Genomic DNA, 20,165 nt, shown 5'->3' on the forward strand with positions numbered 1-20,165 from the left:
GTGTTATTTATTCCTTCTTATAACACAAGAACTAGGGGTCACCAAATGAAATTAATAGGCAGCAGGTTTAAAGCAACCAAAAGGAATTATTTTTTCACACAACGCACAGTCAACCTGTGGAACTCTTTGTCAGAGGATGTTGTGAAGGCCAAGACTATAACAGGGTTCAAAAAAGAACTAGATAAGTTCATGGAGGATAGGTCCATCAATGGCTAGTAGCCAGGATGAACAGGGATGGTGTCCCTAGCCTCTGTTTGCCAGAAGCTGGGAATGGACAACAGGGGATGGATCACTTGGTGATTACCTGTTCTGTTCATTCCCTCTGGGGCACCTGGCATTGGCCACTGTTGGAACACAGGATAGTGGGCTAGATGGACCTTTGGTCTGACCCAGTATGGCCATTCTTATGTTCTTATGCTTCCATAAAACACTACCTCAGCAACGTATCTCAATTCAAACCCAAAGGGATCATCTCTAGTAAGTAAAAAGCATTTTCAGACTCCATGTCTACTAGTGGCAAAGCTGCTCTGCCAAGACTACAGCAAGATGCTAATTATTGTCATTGTGATGGTGGACTTTGTTTTAATAATACTTAGAATCATCTGTCCCGGTAGGAAACACACAACTGACTCATTTCACATATTCCACCAAACAGCCACTGAGTGCCACCTATGTGTGTAAGTATCTAGCTCTTTACAAGTCTCTCAAGCTTTATCTTTCTTTGGGAAAAGTAACAAAACCAAAACCAAACCAGCCACCACCAGCTGTGTTGATGGTTTCAGATGTTCTTAGTAGTAATATAGGACCTGATACTGCAGGGTACTGAGTGTCTTTTTATAGGAGTTAAGGATTCTGATTGCCATTTGCAAGGTGCTTAGAACTTTACAGGATTAGGCTCAGAGTTAATGTTTGTAAGCATCCCGGGCAATTTTCAGTGCTCTCCATGGTGGTTTAGATGCACAAATCCCATTATTATTAACAGGAGTTAGGTTTTTAATGTACTGCCTTGGCTGCTGACTGTGTATCATTTAATCCTTTAACGGGAACTAATGTCTTGAAATTTTGAAAAAATGCAGCAAAGACATGTATTTACTAATTGTGCATGAGCCTCATTACGGTGATGATTTGCTATCTATTAACCATGACATTTAGCAAAAAGCCTTACTTGAAACCTTCTTTACCTTTACAAGATGCTGGATTGCTGTTGCATGATCCCCAAGAACCCGTGCTACTCCTGCCATTTTCTTGTGTACAGGAATACATTCCAGATTGCTTTCACCCTCACTCTTCTCAATATAGCTCAGAGCTTTTTGACAGCAGAGAATAGCGTCTTCTGATCTTTTGTGACACTGGTATAATCTGGAAAGTAAAAGCAGGTTTTCTTTTAAATTATATAGCTGTTAAAAACTCATGTGCCAGGAAGATGCTAAACAGGATGCATTTTATGTAACGCAGAAGTTACCTGTGTCTTAAGAAATTTAATCTCATTGCTAACTTTTTGTGCTGTTAAGGAAAAGTTAGCACATGTGACTCCATTTTGGTTTGGGGCCCACCATTGTCTAAAAGCAAGCACATCATGCACCAGGAGGAGTGTTCCTTAGATATTGCATTCCGGTGAAAATCCTCCTCCTTGTCTCCAGCCTGCCTTGACTCCCGGTATCTGTTCTTTGTCTGTCCCTAACTCCCTATCTCCTGGCCTTTGATGTGAGGCCTCCCATCCTGATAATAAAAGTTACTGATGCATTGCTTTAGGACCGTGCTGTGTAATTAACATACTAGTTTCGCATGAGGAATGCACCAAGCAGGGATAGGTAGTAGATAAGAAAAGGGTTTGTTTATTGGCTAAGGTTTCCGATGCACGAGGGCAACATGCTTTGCTAAAAAGTATATAACCTTCGTATAATCTGTATTCGGGGTCCCCTCCTGGCTAGCAGGGGGGCACCACGCTCGAGCGTAATAAACTTGGTGTTTTTTGGGAACTCTGCAGTTGTGGACTTTGTTCATGTGCCTCAGCCTAGATTCGAATTGTGCGTGACCTATCAGGTATAATTCGCAGCAGTTTTGTGCGTGACCTACCAGGTATAATTCGCAGCATTTGTGTGCGTGCCCTGCCAGGTATAATTCGCAGCAGTTGTGTGCGTGTCCTATCAGGTATAATTCGTAACAGTGCCAAAAACCCACAGTAGGGAAGAGTAATCTTGACACCAGAAAACAAGTGACTGTATATTTTCTCGTCGATTGCAAGTGACAAACGTTTTCTGTATTCAAGTACCTAAAGGCTTAGGATACAATTCCATTGCCAGGAAGACCAGTTCCATATGTGGAGTGAGTGATGAACAGGCACTAGCTATCCACAACAGAGAGGAGAATTTTTGCCCCTAAATTTTAATCTTAAACTTCCTCTTCAATAAAATGCTAAGGAATGTGTTGCCTAAAAATTAACAAATGTTTAATCTTGAAAAATGGAGGTCTCTGATTTGCATCTTAGCTTCCCTTTCTTCAACCTGCATTGTACACTGCAGTACAAAAGGAGAGAGTCTTACACAAATCATACTCTTAACATGTTTAGAAAGACAACACAATTGAAATGAATACCAGTTAATAACTTAGGGCCAGAATGTGGCTTTACCGGCCCATGCCGTATTAAGAGGGTGTATAGCGGGAAAAATACCAGCAGCAGTGGCCGAAGCACATGGCAGCACAGTACTTCCGGGGCAATAGAGAAATGCAAAGAGACATTGGCCATTATCTTTGAAAACTCATGGCGATTGGGGAAGTTCCGGACGACTGGAAAAAGGCTAATGTACTGCCCATCTTTAAAAAAGGGAAGAAGGAGGATCCTGGGAACTACAGGCCAGTCAGCCTCACCTCAATCCCTGGAAAAATCATGGAGCAGGTCCTCAAGGAATCAATTCTGAAGCACTTAGAGGAGAGGAAAGTGATCAGGAACAGTCAGCATGGATTCACCAAGGGCAAGTCATGCCTGACTAATCTAATTGCCTTCTATGACAAGATAACTGGCTCTGTGGATGAGGGGAAAGCGGTGGACGTGTTGTTCCTTGACTTTAGCAGAGCTTTTGACACGGTCTCCCACAGTATTCTTGCCAGCAAGTTAAAGAAGTATGGGCTGGATGAATGGACTATAAGGTGGATAGAAAGTTGGCTAGATTGTCGGGCTCAACGGGTAGTGATCAATGGCTCCATGTCTAGTTGGCAGCCGGTATCAAGTGGAGTGCCCCAAGGGTCGGTCCTCGGGCCAGTTTTGTTCAATATCTTCATAAATGATCTGGAGGATGGTGTGGATTGCACCCTCAGCAAGTTTGCAGATGACACTAAACTGGGAGGAGAGGTAGATACGCTGGAGGGTAGGGATAGGATACAGAGGGACCTAGACAAATTGGAGGATTGGGCCAAAAGAAATCTGATGAGGTTCCACAAGGACAAGTGCAGAGTCCTGCACTTAGGACGGAAGAATCCCATGCACCGCTACAGACTAGGGACCGAATGGGTAGGCAGCAGTTCTGCAGAAAAGGACCTAGGGGTTACAGTGGACGAGAAGCTGGATATGAGTCAACAATGTGCCCTTGTTGCCAAGAAGGCCAATGGCATTTTGGGATGTATAAGTAGGGGCATTGCCAGCAGATCAGGGGACGTGATCGTTCCCCTCTATTCGACATTGGTGAGGCCTCATCTGGAGTACTGTGTCCAGTTTTGGGCCCCACAACTACAAGAAGGATGTGGAAAAATTGGAAAGAGTCCAGCGGAGGGCAACAAAAATGATTAGGGGACTGGAACACATGACTTATGAGGAGAGGCTCAGGGAACTGGGATTGTTTAGTCTGTGGAAGAGAAGAATGAGGGGGGATTTGATAGCTGCTTTCAACTACCTGAAAGGGGGTTCCAAAGAGGATGGCTCTAGACTGTTCTCAGTGCTAGCTGATGACAGAACAAGAAGTAGTGGTCTCAAGTTGCAGTGGGGGAGGTTTAGGTTGGATATTAGGAAAAACTTTTTCACTAGGAGGGTGGTGAAACACTGGAATGTGTTGCCTAGGGAGGTGGTGGAATCTCCTTCCTTAGATATTTTTAAGGTCAGTCTTGACAAAGCCCTGGCTGGGATGATTTAGTTGGGGATTGGTCCTGCTTTGAGCAGGGGGTTGGACTAAATGACCTCCTGAGGTCCCTTCCAACCCTGATATTCTATGATTCATAGAATTCTATGATTCTATGATCCCCTTTAAATGGTTGCAGTGTGTGCTCCTCTCCAGTGTCGCTATAGAATGCCAACCAGTGCTGAAGGGCCATAGACATCTCTATGCTTATCTTGTGATATCCAACCTTGCTAGTGGGAGTACACACCTGCACAGGTGGATGAGTCAGGCACAGAAAGCCCATCTCTTCCTTGCACAAATGTGCAAGAAAAGTCAAGAACCTCTGTCTGAGGTCTGAATTAACTCTTTGTGAAAAGAAAATGTTTCTCACTATTCTAACTTATTTAAATCTTCTGGAAAATGCTTACCTAGTATAATATATTCACTAAATATAAAGTTTTCCCTGAAAAATGACTTCTCCACAAAGATCTATAGCTATAGATTTGAAACAAACAGAATTCATGGCAGATGGCTAATTAGCTGATTGAGCAAAGTGTCAAGCGAGTGAAAAAGAACTGTAAAATAATTCATAAATCTAGAGTGAGCCAGTGGATATCTAACTCCCTTTGATTTTTTTCCCTAGATTATTTTAGCCTCCAGAACTTGCCAACTTTCAGGCTGCTTAAGCAAAGGAAAAAAGTATGCATTTTCAACTCTTCTTGTTTCCATAAAGCAACTGGGTCCTGCCAGGAGAGTAAAATACTGAATGAATAGCCCCTTTGTTTGCTGGGTAGATTGCTAAAGTCATAGAAGAAAAGAAAAAGCTAAATGCCATGATGACATCATCTTGGTAGTTCAATGTCCTACCTGAAAACTATGAAGGAGAGGGGAGACTTGTATATGCTGAACAAATGAATATGGGTCTTAAACATAGATCAGAAGGAACCATAGCTGTGCCAACATTTTATTATTATTTGTATGACAGTAACTTCTAGAGCCCCCAGTGAAGAATTCCAGTGCAGGGGGGGTTCCATTGCACATGTATGTAACAAAAAGAGGGTCTTTTAAAGACAGTGTTCTCTGTTTCTCTTGTGTTTGTGGCTCCAAATAATAAGGTTACCCAAAACTTGAAATGCTAGAAAGCAAATCCAAGTCCTTCTTCAATGACCACAGAGGGCTTCCTGCACACAGATCTGGAGCCAGATGAACTGATCATGTGTGGATCTTTTGTTGCTCTTGGAGGTAGAGGTAAAGGAGTGTGTGCATTTGAGTGTGTGTGTCTTTTAAGACCACAGTCACTGGGTTGAAATAGCCTCTGCAGAGCAGTTCTGCAGCGTGAGATAGGGGAAGGATTCCTTCCCACCCTTCATCTACCTACCCAACCCAGATTCTCAGACTGGGTGCTAAACTGAGGAACTGGCTTTAAATTATGATTCCTCTCAACATTTACTCATGTGAGTACTCCTTATCTACTGAGTGGTCCAATTGATTTCAGTGTGCACTAATCAGGGATTGCTTGCATAATTAAGGGTTTGCAGGATCTGGGCCTTACATTATAAATGTCATTATCACTGCACTAGCTAGTAATCTTTTAGAGTTGATGGCCAAATAGGACACTTTTGGTAATGTTAACAAATGTACAGGGTAAAGAAATACATTTCAGGCATCAAATATTAAATGTGTGATCATACATAAAAAAAATGTAACACTTATTTAGGTCCAAATTTTGATCCCACTGAAGTCAATGGGAATGTTGCCATTGACTTAAATGAGACAAGGATGTCCTCTGAATGAATTAAAAATGTATATTCCTATTATGACAAAATAAATAGGAAAGAAAAACATATTTTGAATTAGATTCTTTTCTTGTGTTATCCAGAGAGATCCTCAGAAATTCATTGAGGAATCACTAGTTTATTTAATCTGCCAAATCAAGTCCATGGAAATTGCAGCAGATGTAAAATCCTAGTCTATGAAGAATGCATTTCAAGCTACACAAAAGAACTGCAATTTTGTGATACTTAAAAGGGATATATTCTCCAGCAGCAAGCACAAACAATTTTACCACAGAACAAAATATTAAAGCTGGAAATGTTTTGTGTGTGATTATTTGATGCACCTCTATTTTCTTTAAGAATCAAAAGATAACATCAGTGATCCAAAGTAAGGATTACAATAAAGTTACAGCTGTAATGCCTTTATATCCTGTGTTGATAAGGTTGTCTCTAATGTGTAACTCTAGTTTATGTATTATTGATATAATGGAATGATGTTTGACATAAAAATTGGAGCATAGGAATCCAAGAAAATAATTTGAGACCATCCAACTATTCTTCCATCAAGTAATTTAACAGATTTAATCTGAATTTGTTAACAAATAGTCTTAGTCATTGTTTTTGGGACAAGATCTTCTAATCCAAATTCTAGCCCACAGATGAAGCTCTGCAGCTGCTGTTAACCCCTAAAAGTAGGATTGTCAAGAAGGGGAATCGGGGTGTGCTATGGTTTCCCTATGCCTAAGCTGCCATTTGCAACTAGTGAAAATTAGACTTGGTGCAAGGGACTGAAGGAAAGATGACTTTAAGCCCCTTTCTTTTCCTCTGATCCTGGGGCTGAGTAGGGGTCAAATTGGCCCCTGCTATAATGTACAGCAACCTAAGACTCACTCTAAATTATGGGTTTCAGAGTAACAGCCGTGTTAGTCTGTATTCGTAAAAAGAAAAAAGAAAAGGAGTACTTGTGGCACCTTAGAGACTAACCAGTTTATTTGAGCATGAGCTTTCGTGAGCTACAGCTCACTTCATCGGATGCATAGCATATCGTGGAAACTGCAGAAGACATTATATACACACAGAGACCATGAAACAAAACTTCCTCCCACCCCACTGTCCTGCTGGTAACAGCTTATCTAAAGTGATCATCAAGGAGGGCCATTTCCAGCACAAATCCAGGACCCTAGAGATAGCTTGGCTGCCCAAAGGTTTGCCAGAGTTCATCACACTCTGGTGGAGTCTCCTTCTGTCTCCAATCATGTCCCCAGTGCACCCAGGAATGCCCCCCAACTCCAGGGGGAAGGGAGTGGGTAGTGTAGAGCTGGCTATTCCAGCGCTACGTCACCCAGGATTTCCCTACAACCAGGGAATTCCCAGTTGCCCTGCTAGGCATAGACTTTGCACTGTCATGGTGACAAAACCGGGAAGGAGTCAGGAACTTAAAAGAATGAGATATTCTGAGCAGACATTTGTGCAAGATATCAGCCTCTTGAGCACCTCCTTAGAAACTGCTCGGCCCAATTTCATTATCGCTTCTTCTTTTATCAGTTTTTGCTCCAACTTTGGCTGCTTAACTTTCTACAAACTCACTGCTCAGGAATTCACTTCAAACACTTAATGAGAAGATGGTGCAACAGGACCAAATACAAATGTCCATTCAGCTCCATTCATTTTTTGCTCTTTAACCCCTTTACTGCTGCTTGAAAATCTGTGTTTTAACAGCAACAGAAGCTTCCTACAGAGAGTCCATTTAAAAAGATGGAATGTCTAGTAGTGTTTTAGGCTGTACCTGGTGTGTTATTCAGTGATGAAGCAGATAGGTAAAGCAGTCACTTGGAACAAATGCTGGAATGCAATTATAACCACCAGATGACTTCACCATAAAGGGCTAAATCCTGCAAGCCCTTTACACACAGATCTCTCATTGGGCTCTGGGAAAGAACTCCACTATAGCCTAAATTCACTATAAGCAGGTTCTACTACATGCCTACATGACTCAAAGAGCTGTGTACACGCCACACTTATTTCCTTCACTATTTATATGCACAAGGTATGAAAAACAGCTCACCACCTGTCTGACTTCTGTCATAACGTAATCAGGCCCTGACATTAACACTGTCCTGATACGAACGGCAGAATAAAAAAAAGTTCAGTCTTATACAACCAAGATCTTAGGCAATTGAGTTGGAATAATTTTCACTGAAAATACACACTTGTAACTAAGTAGATGAAAATATGCAGATTCAGATATGTGTTATTTAAAAAAACAAACAAAAAAACCCATTTACATGCACACTTCACTCTCCAGAGTATTATAGTCAAATCTGGGATGAACTATGGCAGCCAGATGGAAGGCTGAACGTTTTAGACAAGGGTCTGGGCAAACTTACAAAAAGTGCATGGGATCTTTAATGTCCATATAGAGAAGACAGGGCTTCAGTTTTAATGTCTCATGCAAAATATACACAAAAGTGCATGGGATCAATTTACCTCCTTCAGAAGAAGACTGAAGGCTAAGATGCAAGAAAAAGAAAAGTCAAGAGAAAGTGTCAGGCAGTGACTGTGATTTCCAAATAATGCAGAAATGGAACAGAGATGCATAGCAGTGAATAAAAACTAAATAAGTTGGATGACCTGAAACAGAAGCAGCCTGAGGTGAATGTGAGTGAAATTTTTAGACCTCTGCTGTCATATAAATAAGAAGTTTTGCTTTGATTGGATCCAATACACAATCAAAAGTGCTTAGATAGTCCTCTAAAACTACTAGCTGGACAAGTATTGACCCTCTTCTGTAGATAAAACTCAAAGCAACTGCCCTGAAGAGAAAAGGGTGGCAGATCTTGGCCCAGGCAGAATGAAGAATAGAACTAGAGACAACCATTGTACAACCTCAATGACAGCAGAGGGTAGCAGTAAAAATATTACTGAGGTCATGTAAAAATAGACCAAAGAATGTGTCATGCCACTTACAGCCTGAAACTAACAAACATCTACATGTGGTATCAATCTGATGCTTAACTTGTATTATTTCTTGGGTTAAAAGCGAGGGGAAAAGCTGTAGATAAAATTCTGAGCTGAGCACAAATGGTCTTAATTCAGGAAACCTGTCACGTTTAAGGAGTTTCATAACCTAAAATCTAAAAAGAAAGCAAAAAAAGAAAAGTTTTTTAATAAATGCATATGACAGGTAGCAAACAGAAGCAATGTGGACTCAATAAGGAATGATGCTGGTTTATGTGAAATGAGTTTGGTAGCTTTAATTGAGTTCCTAGCCAACCAGTGTCCACATAGTAAAAATCCCAGTCTCAGTTGTTTACATTCTTCACCCTCTCTAAAGAGAGGCTAACAACTGGATAAGCCACAGAGACTGATTCTCTCACCCTTAAGAGATAGTCCCTTTTTGAGATACTCTAGCTGGAGCAGTGGGGAAGGGATCGGTGGAGAGGAAGCTTGTTCTGCCTTTCCTGTACTTGCTCTGTGTATTAACAGTGGAATTTGGTCTTTAGGGATGTCAATCAGGCATCAGTCCTTGCACACTTAATATTAGTAATATCACTGGGAACTGCGGTGAGCAAAGAGTGCAGTTCAGGTTAAAAACCCACTATTAGTATGTCATCTGCTAGGATTGTTCCCTTCGGACTACTAGTAGCTTCCACCACTTCCCCAGAGAGTCTATTCCATGGCCTACTTGATCTCACTTTCAGGAATTTTCCCTCAAATCCTCAGCTCAGCACAAATCTGAGGTGGACACTTTGTTTTAAAAGCTACTCTTCTGAGCACATGTTTTACCCAAACAAAAGGGCAAAATATGTCATTTTAATTCAAACTAGAGCATTTCAGATCTCTCATTAGAACATGGAATTGAGACAAATCAAAGTGAAAAGGAGTCAATTAAAGTTTAATAAATTTGAGGTAATTAAATAAAAGAACAATTTAAGCATAAAGGCAGATGTCACATAATCATTAACCACTGGAATATGGACACTAGGCATGCAAGGGCTCCATCTGCCTTCCAATTCTGGGTACTGTTTGGGAGGCAACAGCTGATTTAGCAAAGGCTTAGGATTCAATGTAAACAGCATTAAAACCATTAGCTGTAACTTTGTCATGCTCAGCTAAGCAGGTTCTGCTGCACCAACATTATATGCTAATGAGATAAGCTGGACATTGGGAAACAACACATAAGATGACCTATGCTCTTCAGTTACATGGATCCTTTTCTGCACCAGCAAAAACACAGATTCTTTTGGGAAGTAACTCCTCTTGTAGTCCATAAGGCCAGTTTGCTAGCTTGCTATATTGCAGGGATTGGCAACCTTTGGAACGCGGCCCACCAGGGTAAGCCCCCGGCGGGCCGGGCCAGTTTGTTTACCTGCCGCGTCTGCAGATTCGGCCGATCGCAGCTCCCACTGGCCATGGTTCACCGCTCCAGGCCAATGGGGGTTGCAGGAAGCGGCGGCCAGTGGGAGCTGCGATGGGCCAAACCTGCGGACGCGGCAGGTAAACAAACCGGCCCGGCCCACCAGCTGATGGGCCTCATGCCAAAGGTTGCTGATCACTGTTCCCTCTAAGCTGTGCACGTGTGCGCGTGCACACAGATCCTAAACGCCGCACACACGGTGAAACACCATGCATACAAAAATTTGCACAGAAGCACAAAAATTTGCACAGAAGAAATTTTTTGCACACATGGCCTGTCAAAAATTTGCACAGAAGAAATTTTTTGCGCACATGGCCTGTCAAAAATTAGACGGAACGTTGTTGCCGATTCCTGCTATATTGCATAATGTGGTTTTCTTCATTGGTTTGATTGATTATATTGTTATTTTCTTGGGTTTTGTTGATGCTGAATTCCAGTATATGTTACTCATAATAGTTGGCTGTAACACAAGGAACCTACAGGCCTGTATCCTGTATGATTAGCTAGAGCAAGTTAGCATAAGTGTTTGTAACCTTTGCCATACATAAATGGCCTACCGGTTAGCCCTTTTGACTTTGGGGAACCAAACAAAGAACTGAATGTGTTTACCTTAAGTCTGGAACAGACCGGTAACAGCAGGGTACACCGCAGAACATGGAAGTCATGACGTAGGCCAAAGGTAATGGTTCTGGGGATGAGATAATCAACATTAATACGTATGTATATATGTCATAATATGTTAGCCTATAGAGTAAGTGTACCTGAAGATTTATCTGGGTGAGGAAATAAGATTTGGGCATAGTAGGTTGTGCCCTGATTAAAGCAGTCCCAGAACCCTATAAGAGGGTAAACAACCATGCAGGGGGATCGCTCTTTCCTATCTTCTATCAAGCTATCAGCTCAGCTTCGCAATATAATTTAGCTACTCAACACTTGAACCTGATCCCTAGCAATTTGGGGAGCCTGGACCATCAAATTCATCGGGCAGGCCAGAGATGGGGCTGGTCCTCTGTCTCCAACTACCAGGTTTTCAGGGAAAGGTGAGAGTATGTTGTGTTTTATATCTTTTCTTATTCTTTCATTCATTTAATAAAGGTCTTAACGTTTTGGTATTGTCCTCAGTGTAAGTGTCCTTGCCACACAACCTGAGGGTCTACTCATGACGTTGAAGTCTCTGAGTTTTCTAACCCTGTAGCCTGAACTGGGACAAGAACCTAAATATCTTCTGGTCAGATCATTGGCGAGCTGTAATAAACTAGCCCATAAATTCAGGTCAACACTCTTTACCTTGGTGTAAGTGAAGAATCAACCTACATATTTTTAATATAAAGGAAACTATAAAAAAGCAAAAGCTACCAGCTGCCCAAAATATAGTTTTGCCTGTAACATATCTGAAATGAGTTCATGAGAGCTGACAGTTTCTCGGACAATATTAAAGGTGCAACAGCAAACTATCCCAAAGTGATGGAAAGATAGGAAGAATAGTAAGAGGTCAATACAGCTTGATACAGCTCTTTAATGACCTGAAAAATCAAAAAGAAATCCTACAAGAAGTGGAAATGTGGACCAATTGCTAATGAGTACAAAAGAATAGCACAAGCACAAAGGGACAAAATCAGAAAGGCTAAGGCAAAAAACAAGTTACACCTAGCAAGGGACAAAAAAGACGATAAACGGTTTTATAAATACATTAGGAGCAAGAGAAAGATGAAGGAAAGCATAGGTCCTCTACTTTGTGGGGAAGGAAGGCTAATGATGGACGACATCAAGAAGGGTGAGGTATTTAATACCAATTTTGCTTCAGTCTTCATGAAAAAGAAATTATGACCAGATTAATATAAATAACAAGGAGGAAGGAACGCAAGTCAAAATAGGGAAAAGAATAAGTTAAAGAATATTTAGATATAGATGTAGTCAAGTTGGCAGAACCCAATAAAATTCACCCTAGGGTTCTTAAGAAACTAGCAGAAGCAATCTTGGAATCATTAGCAATTATCTTTGAGAACTCATGGAGATCGGGTGAGGTCCCAAAGTACTGGAGAAGGGCAAACATAGTACTTATTTTTAAAAAGGGGAGCAAAGAGGACCTGGGGAATTATAGAGCAGTCAGCCTAATTTTGATACCTGGGAAGATACTGGAACAAAGTGTAATTAGTTAATGTGTTTCAACAGGAGTAGTATCCACAATATTGGAGGGAAAAGGCTTATCCATCAAACCTAGTGATTGTGGCGCCTCAAAAGATTCAAATTGTGCAGTTCATCTCTAAACCCAAAAGTTCAGATGAACTATCTGAATCCCCTGAATCTGCAAAACTGAAAACTACAAATCTTGTAACAATAACAACAAAACCTTAAAACCATTATCACTACTTCATGTTTATATCTGACCCTATCTAAGCAAGACAGCATATAATGACTACAGAAGGCTTTACTATTAGATTACAGAAGCCACTACCTGCAACTTTCCAAGCTTGTGCAACTAGCCTGGAAACACAGTACCATACATCATCACTCAGGCATTTGACTGGGGCCATATTTAGCTCTGGCATAAGAACGTGCAATTCTAGTCAATGGAATTACGCCAATTTACTCCAGGGACAGAATTTAGCTCCAAGTCAAATAATAGACTAGTTGGTGGAGCTCTACTCTCCAGGCCAGTGGTGACTGGAGAACACATAGGTCTTCTCCTGCAAAGTTGCTGTACTTCAGTGCAAGTGTAATTGGTATGTGTAGCCACAAAAAGGTTACGCACTAGGAGGCGTAATGCTCTGCTCCAAGCAAATGTAAGTCTCCAGCCCCCTCTGAAGAGCACAAGGTAAAAAGGAGGCAGGGTATAGGCCGCGAGATGATGATTTCTTAGCAATAAACTCCCCTCATAGCCGGCCTCTTGCTATTAGGAGTAATTTAGCAGCTACAAAGCAGCACTTTCCTTAATACAGGATCAGGTTCCCAGCACTCCCTGTCCTGCTCATCACTTTTAACCTTGTGATTATAAAAGCAACATGTCACTTTTGTGGTATGCAGGCTCAAGCCTTGAAAGATCAGCTGTCAAGCACAGATACATGAGCATTGCACAGAGCGTCTGGTGATATAAACAGAAGAGACCATGATAGTATCAAGCAAGAAAAAATTCCTAATCTCATCTTTCAGCAGTGTTGCTACTGTAACCAAAACAACAGATGGAATAGGATTCAGGGCAAAAGATCATGGAGGCTGCAAGGCCTTCCAGCCAATGAATTCACACTGCTGAGTCACTGCTTTGGCAGGGCTTCAAGGGAAGAAGTAACTTCATCATAAACCTATGACTGATTGCCTAGGGAAGACCATGCTTAAAGCCCATCCAGACTGAATGGGACACTATAACATCATTTAAAAAGGGGTAGGTGGTGGTGGGCCAGTGATATAGCTGTAGGATGTGGGAGAATTTCAAATCCGAGGTTGGTCCTGTTTTGGCAAGAAATGGATGGAACAGTTCACATAATTCCATAGCGACCCCTGTGGTAATTAAGAAGCAGTATGGATGGTCTCTGAAGGGAGTCATATACATTCATCTTTGCTTTAAAAGTGAAGAGTAAATTGTAAAACTAGTAGTAGGACCTCCCCCTTAGTGAATGTATGAAATGGCAGATTTATAAAACCACTTTCAAACCCTCTATTGTATACACATGTTATTTATATTTTATTTATTAATTATCTAAATTTGTTAGTGTTACACTGGATTTTAAAAAAAGTATTTAATAATAGAATCCAAACTTACTGTGCAAACGACAACTCAGCTGCTGCTTTGATTTCCATCCATTTGTCCTGTGGCATGTGATCACTTTGTAGCAGTTCCTCTGAAAGTTTCTGAGCTTTTACTAAATTTCTCTCTGAATCTTTCAATCTGAGTAGTGCTAAGGATAACTGCACTCACTTCATGTAGGTTATTAAAAGAATTGGCATACTTTGGAAAATCAGAAAAAAGGTATAGGGTTTTTTGTGATTTAATCTGTGTAATGTGAGATGCTGCAAATTAAGAATTTCAAGTGTACTGCAAATGTTTGTTTTTGAAAAATACAATGCATTTGAACATCTCTTTTAAAATATCCAGATATCCACATGAACTCAAAACAACTTAAAAGTTGACTCAAAATGCAAGCCTTTCTAAAACTAATTTCTTTTGAGTTACTATATCCTCCTGAAAGGGAGAAAACTGTCAGTCTGGCTGCAACAGTGTTAAAATATATAGTGAGATGTTGTCCCTTACCTAGTGTGCAGAAGTTGGAGAAGGATTCATGACTTCTGATTCCGACTATGTTTTGCCATGCAACTTTGTGTGACCTTTGAATATAAACTGAACCAATCTGTGTCTGTTTACCCTTCTGTCAGATTGGTTGCTCAACCTAACAGAGTGTTATGAGGTTTAATTAATGTCTAAAAAACTTTGTTTTATAATTAACAGAAATCTCCGTTCTGGGTGACCAATCTCAGTTCTGTGTGTTGAGTTTTTCTCACTGTGGATGCACCCGTATTCATGACCATGAGTGGGTACAAATGTTCTATCATATCTCTGCTTTCCCTAGCTACTTTGTTCTTATAAAAAGAGAAAGGAAATAGACAAGAATTTGTTCTCTGAAAAGACCAGAGAGTAAGAATCTTGTCCCCTTCCATACTTTATTGCTCACAACAGTGAGAAGAGGCATGGTATGACAAAATGTGTGTGAGGACAACAAATCCAGCACCTTTGGTATGCTGTCAGTAGATCTCTTAATTATGAAGCTTCCAGACAGTGTCAGAGTGCCACAATCTTAACCATTCTTTACTCTCATGGAGGGGGCAGAAATACTTATTTCTTCCACCCATATTTTGCTTTAGGCCTTATGAATGGCCTAACCACCTCCAATCTCCTGGCTAAAGACTTTGATTTTGTTTTGAGCTCTCACTGTACATTTCAATCTGTGGGATCTGCTGTCTACTATGTACACCGGACCCTCGCTAGAACGCGGGATTTGGGATCCATGAGCGGTACCGCGTTAAAATGAATTCCAATTAAAGTAATTAAATTTGGGATTCATGGCCACGACCGCGTTACATGCGAATTCACGCTATATAGACGCGTGTTCTAGCAAGGGTCCAGCGTACCTATCCAGTTTGTATTTTGGACCTAGGTTTTCATTTCTCGGATACTTGTAACGATAGGACTTAAGTGACAATAACAGAAGTGATGTAACTGCTGTTATTTAAACAATGATGGAAAAGATGCAGGCCACTCCCTGGAGATTAAGGTCCATCCTGGCAAGAGATGTTATTAAGAGTTATTAACCACTCTAAGGAATACTGTTATTGGCATTACAACATGAATATGGGGGGCCATATGCTTTTTTTAAGGGTAATGAGGTTCCAATTGGATGTTTCAATAGACAATTCTAGAAATTAACACTGTACATTTGTCAGGTGTTCATATCATTTCAATAGATCCAATCTATTGATCTGAAATAAACTTCTAGAACCAATTGCAAGTAACAAATAAAACTGAGAAAGGATATTTGTGAAGAGCAGTTCATGATCTTCCTAATGTCTGACAAATGGCAACTGAGCATTTAAGAATGTCCATTCTTTATTCAGAATCAGAAGCAGGGATAGGTGAGCTGGCAAGAAGAATTTCTTTGGCTTTTTCTGCATGTTGCTTTGCTTATAGTGAAAATCCTGTGAACATAAATAAAAAAAAAAGTCTTCTGTGGGTGATTCAGCTTTTAGATTCTCATGAGGAAAACGTAACTACTTCCACATGTATGCTGAAGATTACGATGTTTCCTTCTCCTGTCGGAAGGCTTTGGCTTAATTTAATCTAGAAAGTATATTCAGGTTTTCCAGCAAGAGGCAGAGATAAGCCACGAGATTTGGGCAACAACAATGGGATCACATTCAGTGTACCTGAAAAATCAAGATTCATGGTTGTAAAACCCAAACTATATTCAATTTTTTATCCTCACAAATCCATTACTGAAGTCCTCTGATGCAAGCCAAAATTTCTTTTTAAAGATAAAGGAAACAGACTGCATGATGCAATTGGAGAACTCAAGCTAATTTCAGTTAACGCAAACAACTGGTCAAAAGAGTTGCCAATGTTCTTATTTAGTAAACAGTCTATTGCAAATGTAACTAAAAACAAAATCCTAAAATGCTTTCATTGGTTTTATTTTAATAATAATATAATAAAGCAGATTTATACAGTATCGTTTAGATGCCTTAAAGTGCTCTACAGAACTACAGACTATGGCGCTGACCCTGCAAGGTACAGGGATCCATCCCAGTTTCCACTGAAAGATGAGGGAGTATAACACCTTGCAGAATTGCATCCAGAGTATTTAGAGGGATCATTTTACCCTTCACTGAAATGCATCCACACATGTTCTGTAAGCAGAGAAATAAAGAACATTGTAGCCACTTGAAACTGACTGGGTGAATTTTGTCCAAGTTGGAACTTAACCAGGACACGGAGGATAACACCCCGGTTCTTAAGAGAAGTGCTATGAGGATTTATTAATTTACTGAATTTTTTCAAACCAAAAGGAGAAATAATTCAGAGGAACAAGTGCAAAAACCATGGCAAGATACAAATAAATCATCTCAAAAAGAGGAGACAACAGAAACACTAATCAGAAGCTGGTCATGGGATTTCAGTGAGTACTTGGGACTTCAGTTTACATCTAATCTAAAAGCTGGCACCGCCAGCAGCACAACACCTATTAATACCGTCCTTTGGCGCTGGTTTCATATGGATTTGGAGGTAAGAGAGAGTGACATTTAATGAATCACCAACACCACTTCTTGCAGCTCCTTAAAGATCTCTCATTCAAGTAGTGACCTGGCCAAACGCTCATCAACATTACTGCCTATTGTGATATACATAATTATAAAGATTCTTATGCATGCTTAGACATTGTAAGTCTTGTTCACTGATTAACCTGACATGTCCGATTTGTTATCTTATTCAGCTGACCTTTAGAGTAACACAATGTAAAAGCACAGACATGGCAAGGATTACTGTTTGTTAAGGAATACAGACAACAATGATAACCCCACAATTCCCATGATCCCATGCCTCTCCCCAGGCTTCTATATTTAACTGAAAAGCAAGATTAATTCTGAAGATTCCTAGGTATTCAAGCATGGATGGAACCTAAAAAGTTTTCTCATGTTTGTGAAGAACACATTGCAGGAGACAGATCACCACACACATATTTGTAAAGTTACTTAGAAATTCGTAAGGGATAAAGTAAATAGTTATCTTGGACTTACCTGTAAACTGAACGTGTATGAACCATACATATTCAAAAACATTTTCAAAAAGGAAATGTCACAGTCAGGATTACTTTAACAATCACAGTTTTCACAGATGTCCCAGATTTGGTCTCAAATATTCCCTATTATAACTCCTTTAATAAGCCTATTTTCTTCTTAGGATCCTCACATTTTGGTAGGATGAAAAGTCGTTATTGTTGAGTATTCTTTCCAAATGATTTTACCTTAGTGTGATAAATTCTGAAGCTTCATACCCCTTCTCTTTTCAACACAGTATTTCTGCTATGAAAATTCTTAGGCACACATACTTTGGAAAATTCTTTAGTTACAGAAGATTCCAGAGGGAAAAGAAGATATACTAACAGCTTTAGCCAGAAAATCAGTGTGTTCTTTAGCTTGTTCTTTTATTTCTTCTTAAATTAAAATGGCTTTTCTTCTGTTCCATTGACTTGATAAACATAAACCGTCCTTTTGAAAAAAAGGTCTGTAAAAGCTCAGGGCAAAATCTTGCAATCCTTGCTGAAGCCATTGGGAGCTTTGACTATGAAAGGACTGGAGGATTTGGTCCTAAAATAGTGAGCTCTGAATTTTGTAAACTCACCTTTAAGCTGGAGGTATCCCTGAGCCAAATTAACAGGGGCTTCTGCCATTTTCCAGTGATGGCCTCCCTAGCAAATTCTTGCCAGAGCTATACATCTCATGAGATCCGAGAGGGCTTGGTTATACTAACAGAAAAAGAACACTCTGTTGTTTAAGAAGCCTAAATTACAGGGAACCTGAATTGCACAGATGCTGACTTCCTTCAGGTCCCATTGAATTCAAATGGAGCTGTTGGTGTGCAGTACTTCTCAATATGAAGCCCAGACTGACAATGGTCAAACCCAACCCGTATTGTGACTATTTCAGTATTTGGGTGCTGAATTCTCTGTTTGTCTGAAAGTGGAGTATAGCATTCCATTCACATTCTACATTAATCAAAAGACTCAGTTATTCTGAATTCTAATTAGACTGGCCATATGTGGCTAATGTGAGGTCAAATAATAGCAAATGTTTGAAAGGTGAACACAGTGGAAGACACAAAGGAAGAGGATTATCAGTTGTATGCTAATTGATAATCTCATGTTTTATTAGTAACATTGGTAAGGAATTGTAAAGAAGTTTTTTTAAATGATTTTTTTAACCTCATAGAGTTCCTTTAACAAATTGTATAACTGTAACCTTTAGACTGGTAAATGGTAAAAGTAACTGGAACCCACCCAACAATGAGTTTTAACAAAACAGAAGCATTTCAGTTAAGATGGTACTGTTGCAATCTCCTCTCACTTGTACCAGAATTACACCAGTGTGTCAGTTAAATTACTCTTGATTTACACGAGTGCAAATAAGAGAATAATCGAGGTAATAGTTTATTTTGATTAACAAGGCTTTTATCATCATGTCATTCAGCATCTTTAAACTTGGCACCTTGGTTTTCTGATTCTCTACCTGAATATTACCAAACAATCCTCAAAAAAGTCACGCCTATAACACCTTTAAGCTAACACTTGTGAAAGTAGAATGAATTATATTGAAATTATAATTCATTAAAGAAATGCTACTTGAAGGGTTTGTTGAAATATAGTTGTCAGGAAGAGAAACATTAAGGAGTGTGAGACAATGGGTCCTCAAACTAATTAACTTAGAGCTCCTACTGAGCTAGGAGATTGGTAAATGTTAGTATGCAAATAAGATATGTATGTATATTTGTCAGTTTCTGCTTCCTTTTGTCTCTTATGTTAAATTGGCTTTGGCTTAATTGTATAAATAAGTTAGCATGAGCCTCAGGGAGGAGCTCACATATCTGGGTGCATTGGCAAAGCGCTTTGCTAATAAACAGAGTGGTCTGACAAATTATGTGAGGCCTGAATCTGACTTTGACAATTTAGAGGTTCCACCGAGATGGCAACCGTCTTCACTGGGTCCGTGTGACTCCTGACTGTTCTTAGGACGGCCGTGGCAAGCCGGCACCTGGGCATTTGGCCCGAGCGGTCCTCCGCCAGAATGGAAAGGTACATGACCACAGTGAAGTCTACGCCATTGAACCTGTTGGTTCCCACTCTATTCTGGTAGGGATCCCGGGATCTGACATCAGGAATCTGGTCAGGTAATTATTTCTGTGTTTTGTCCGGACTGAGGACTGTCTTGTCTCTGTGTCTATCTGTCCTCCCTGTGGTGTGTTTGAGTCTGGGCGCCGTCTCCGTCCGGGGATCAGCTGACCAAAGGGTTCCTGTCCCCACGGTCTGAGTGAGTGAAATCTGCACAATCGCAGCCGCACCGCGCCTTGGGTAAAACCCTTGGTGTGAAAGCAAGGGCGATTGAGGCAGTAGCCTGTGGGCTCCTTTTCTGAGTTGCACCAGGCATCGCTCTGACGAACCCGACTTTCCTTCTTGTGTGATTGGTGTGTAAAGTCCTCCTGTATGGGTAACCAGATGTCTAACTTGGGACAGTTCCTTAAAGGAACGCCGGCTCATTTTATGTATTTTAGGAAGAGTCCGGACTCCTGTAAATTTCTGGAAAAATGATCTAGGCTAACTCAGAAGAATCCCAAAATTCAGTGGCCAC

The 20,165-nt window shown here is 40.4% G+C and overlaps 1 protein-coding gene across 1 annotated transcript in view; it reads right to left on the reverse strand.

The window, feature by feature from the left end:
* Window positions 1–20,165, reverse strand: part of TTC23 (tetratricopeptide repeat domain 23) — a 48,452-nt gene that overhangs the window by 20,747 nt on the left and 7,540 nt on the right. The window contains 3 exon segments of the mRNA XM_074964518.1: window positions 1,182–1,359; window positions 14,038–14,173; window positions 15,833–15,965. Of these exon segments, the coding sequence (XP_074820619.1) occupies window positions 1,182–1,359; window positions 14,038–14,173; window positions 15,833–15,965 (447 nt within the window).

This window comes from Natator depressus, chromosome 10, assembly GCF_965152275.1.
Source record: "Natator depressus isolate rNatDep1 chromosome 10, rNatDep2.hap1, whole genome shotgun sequence".
NCBI lineage: Eukaryota > Metazoa > Chordata > Testudines > Cheloniidae > Natator > Natator depressus.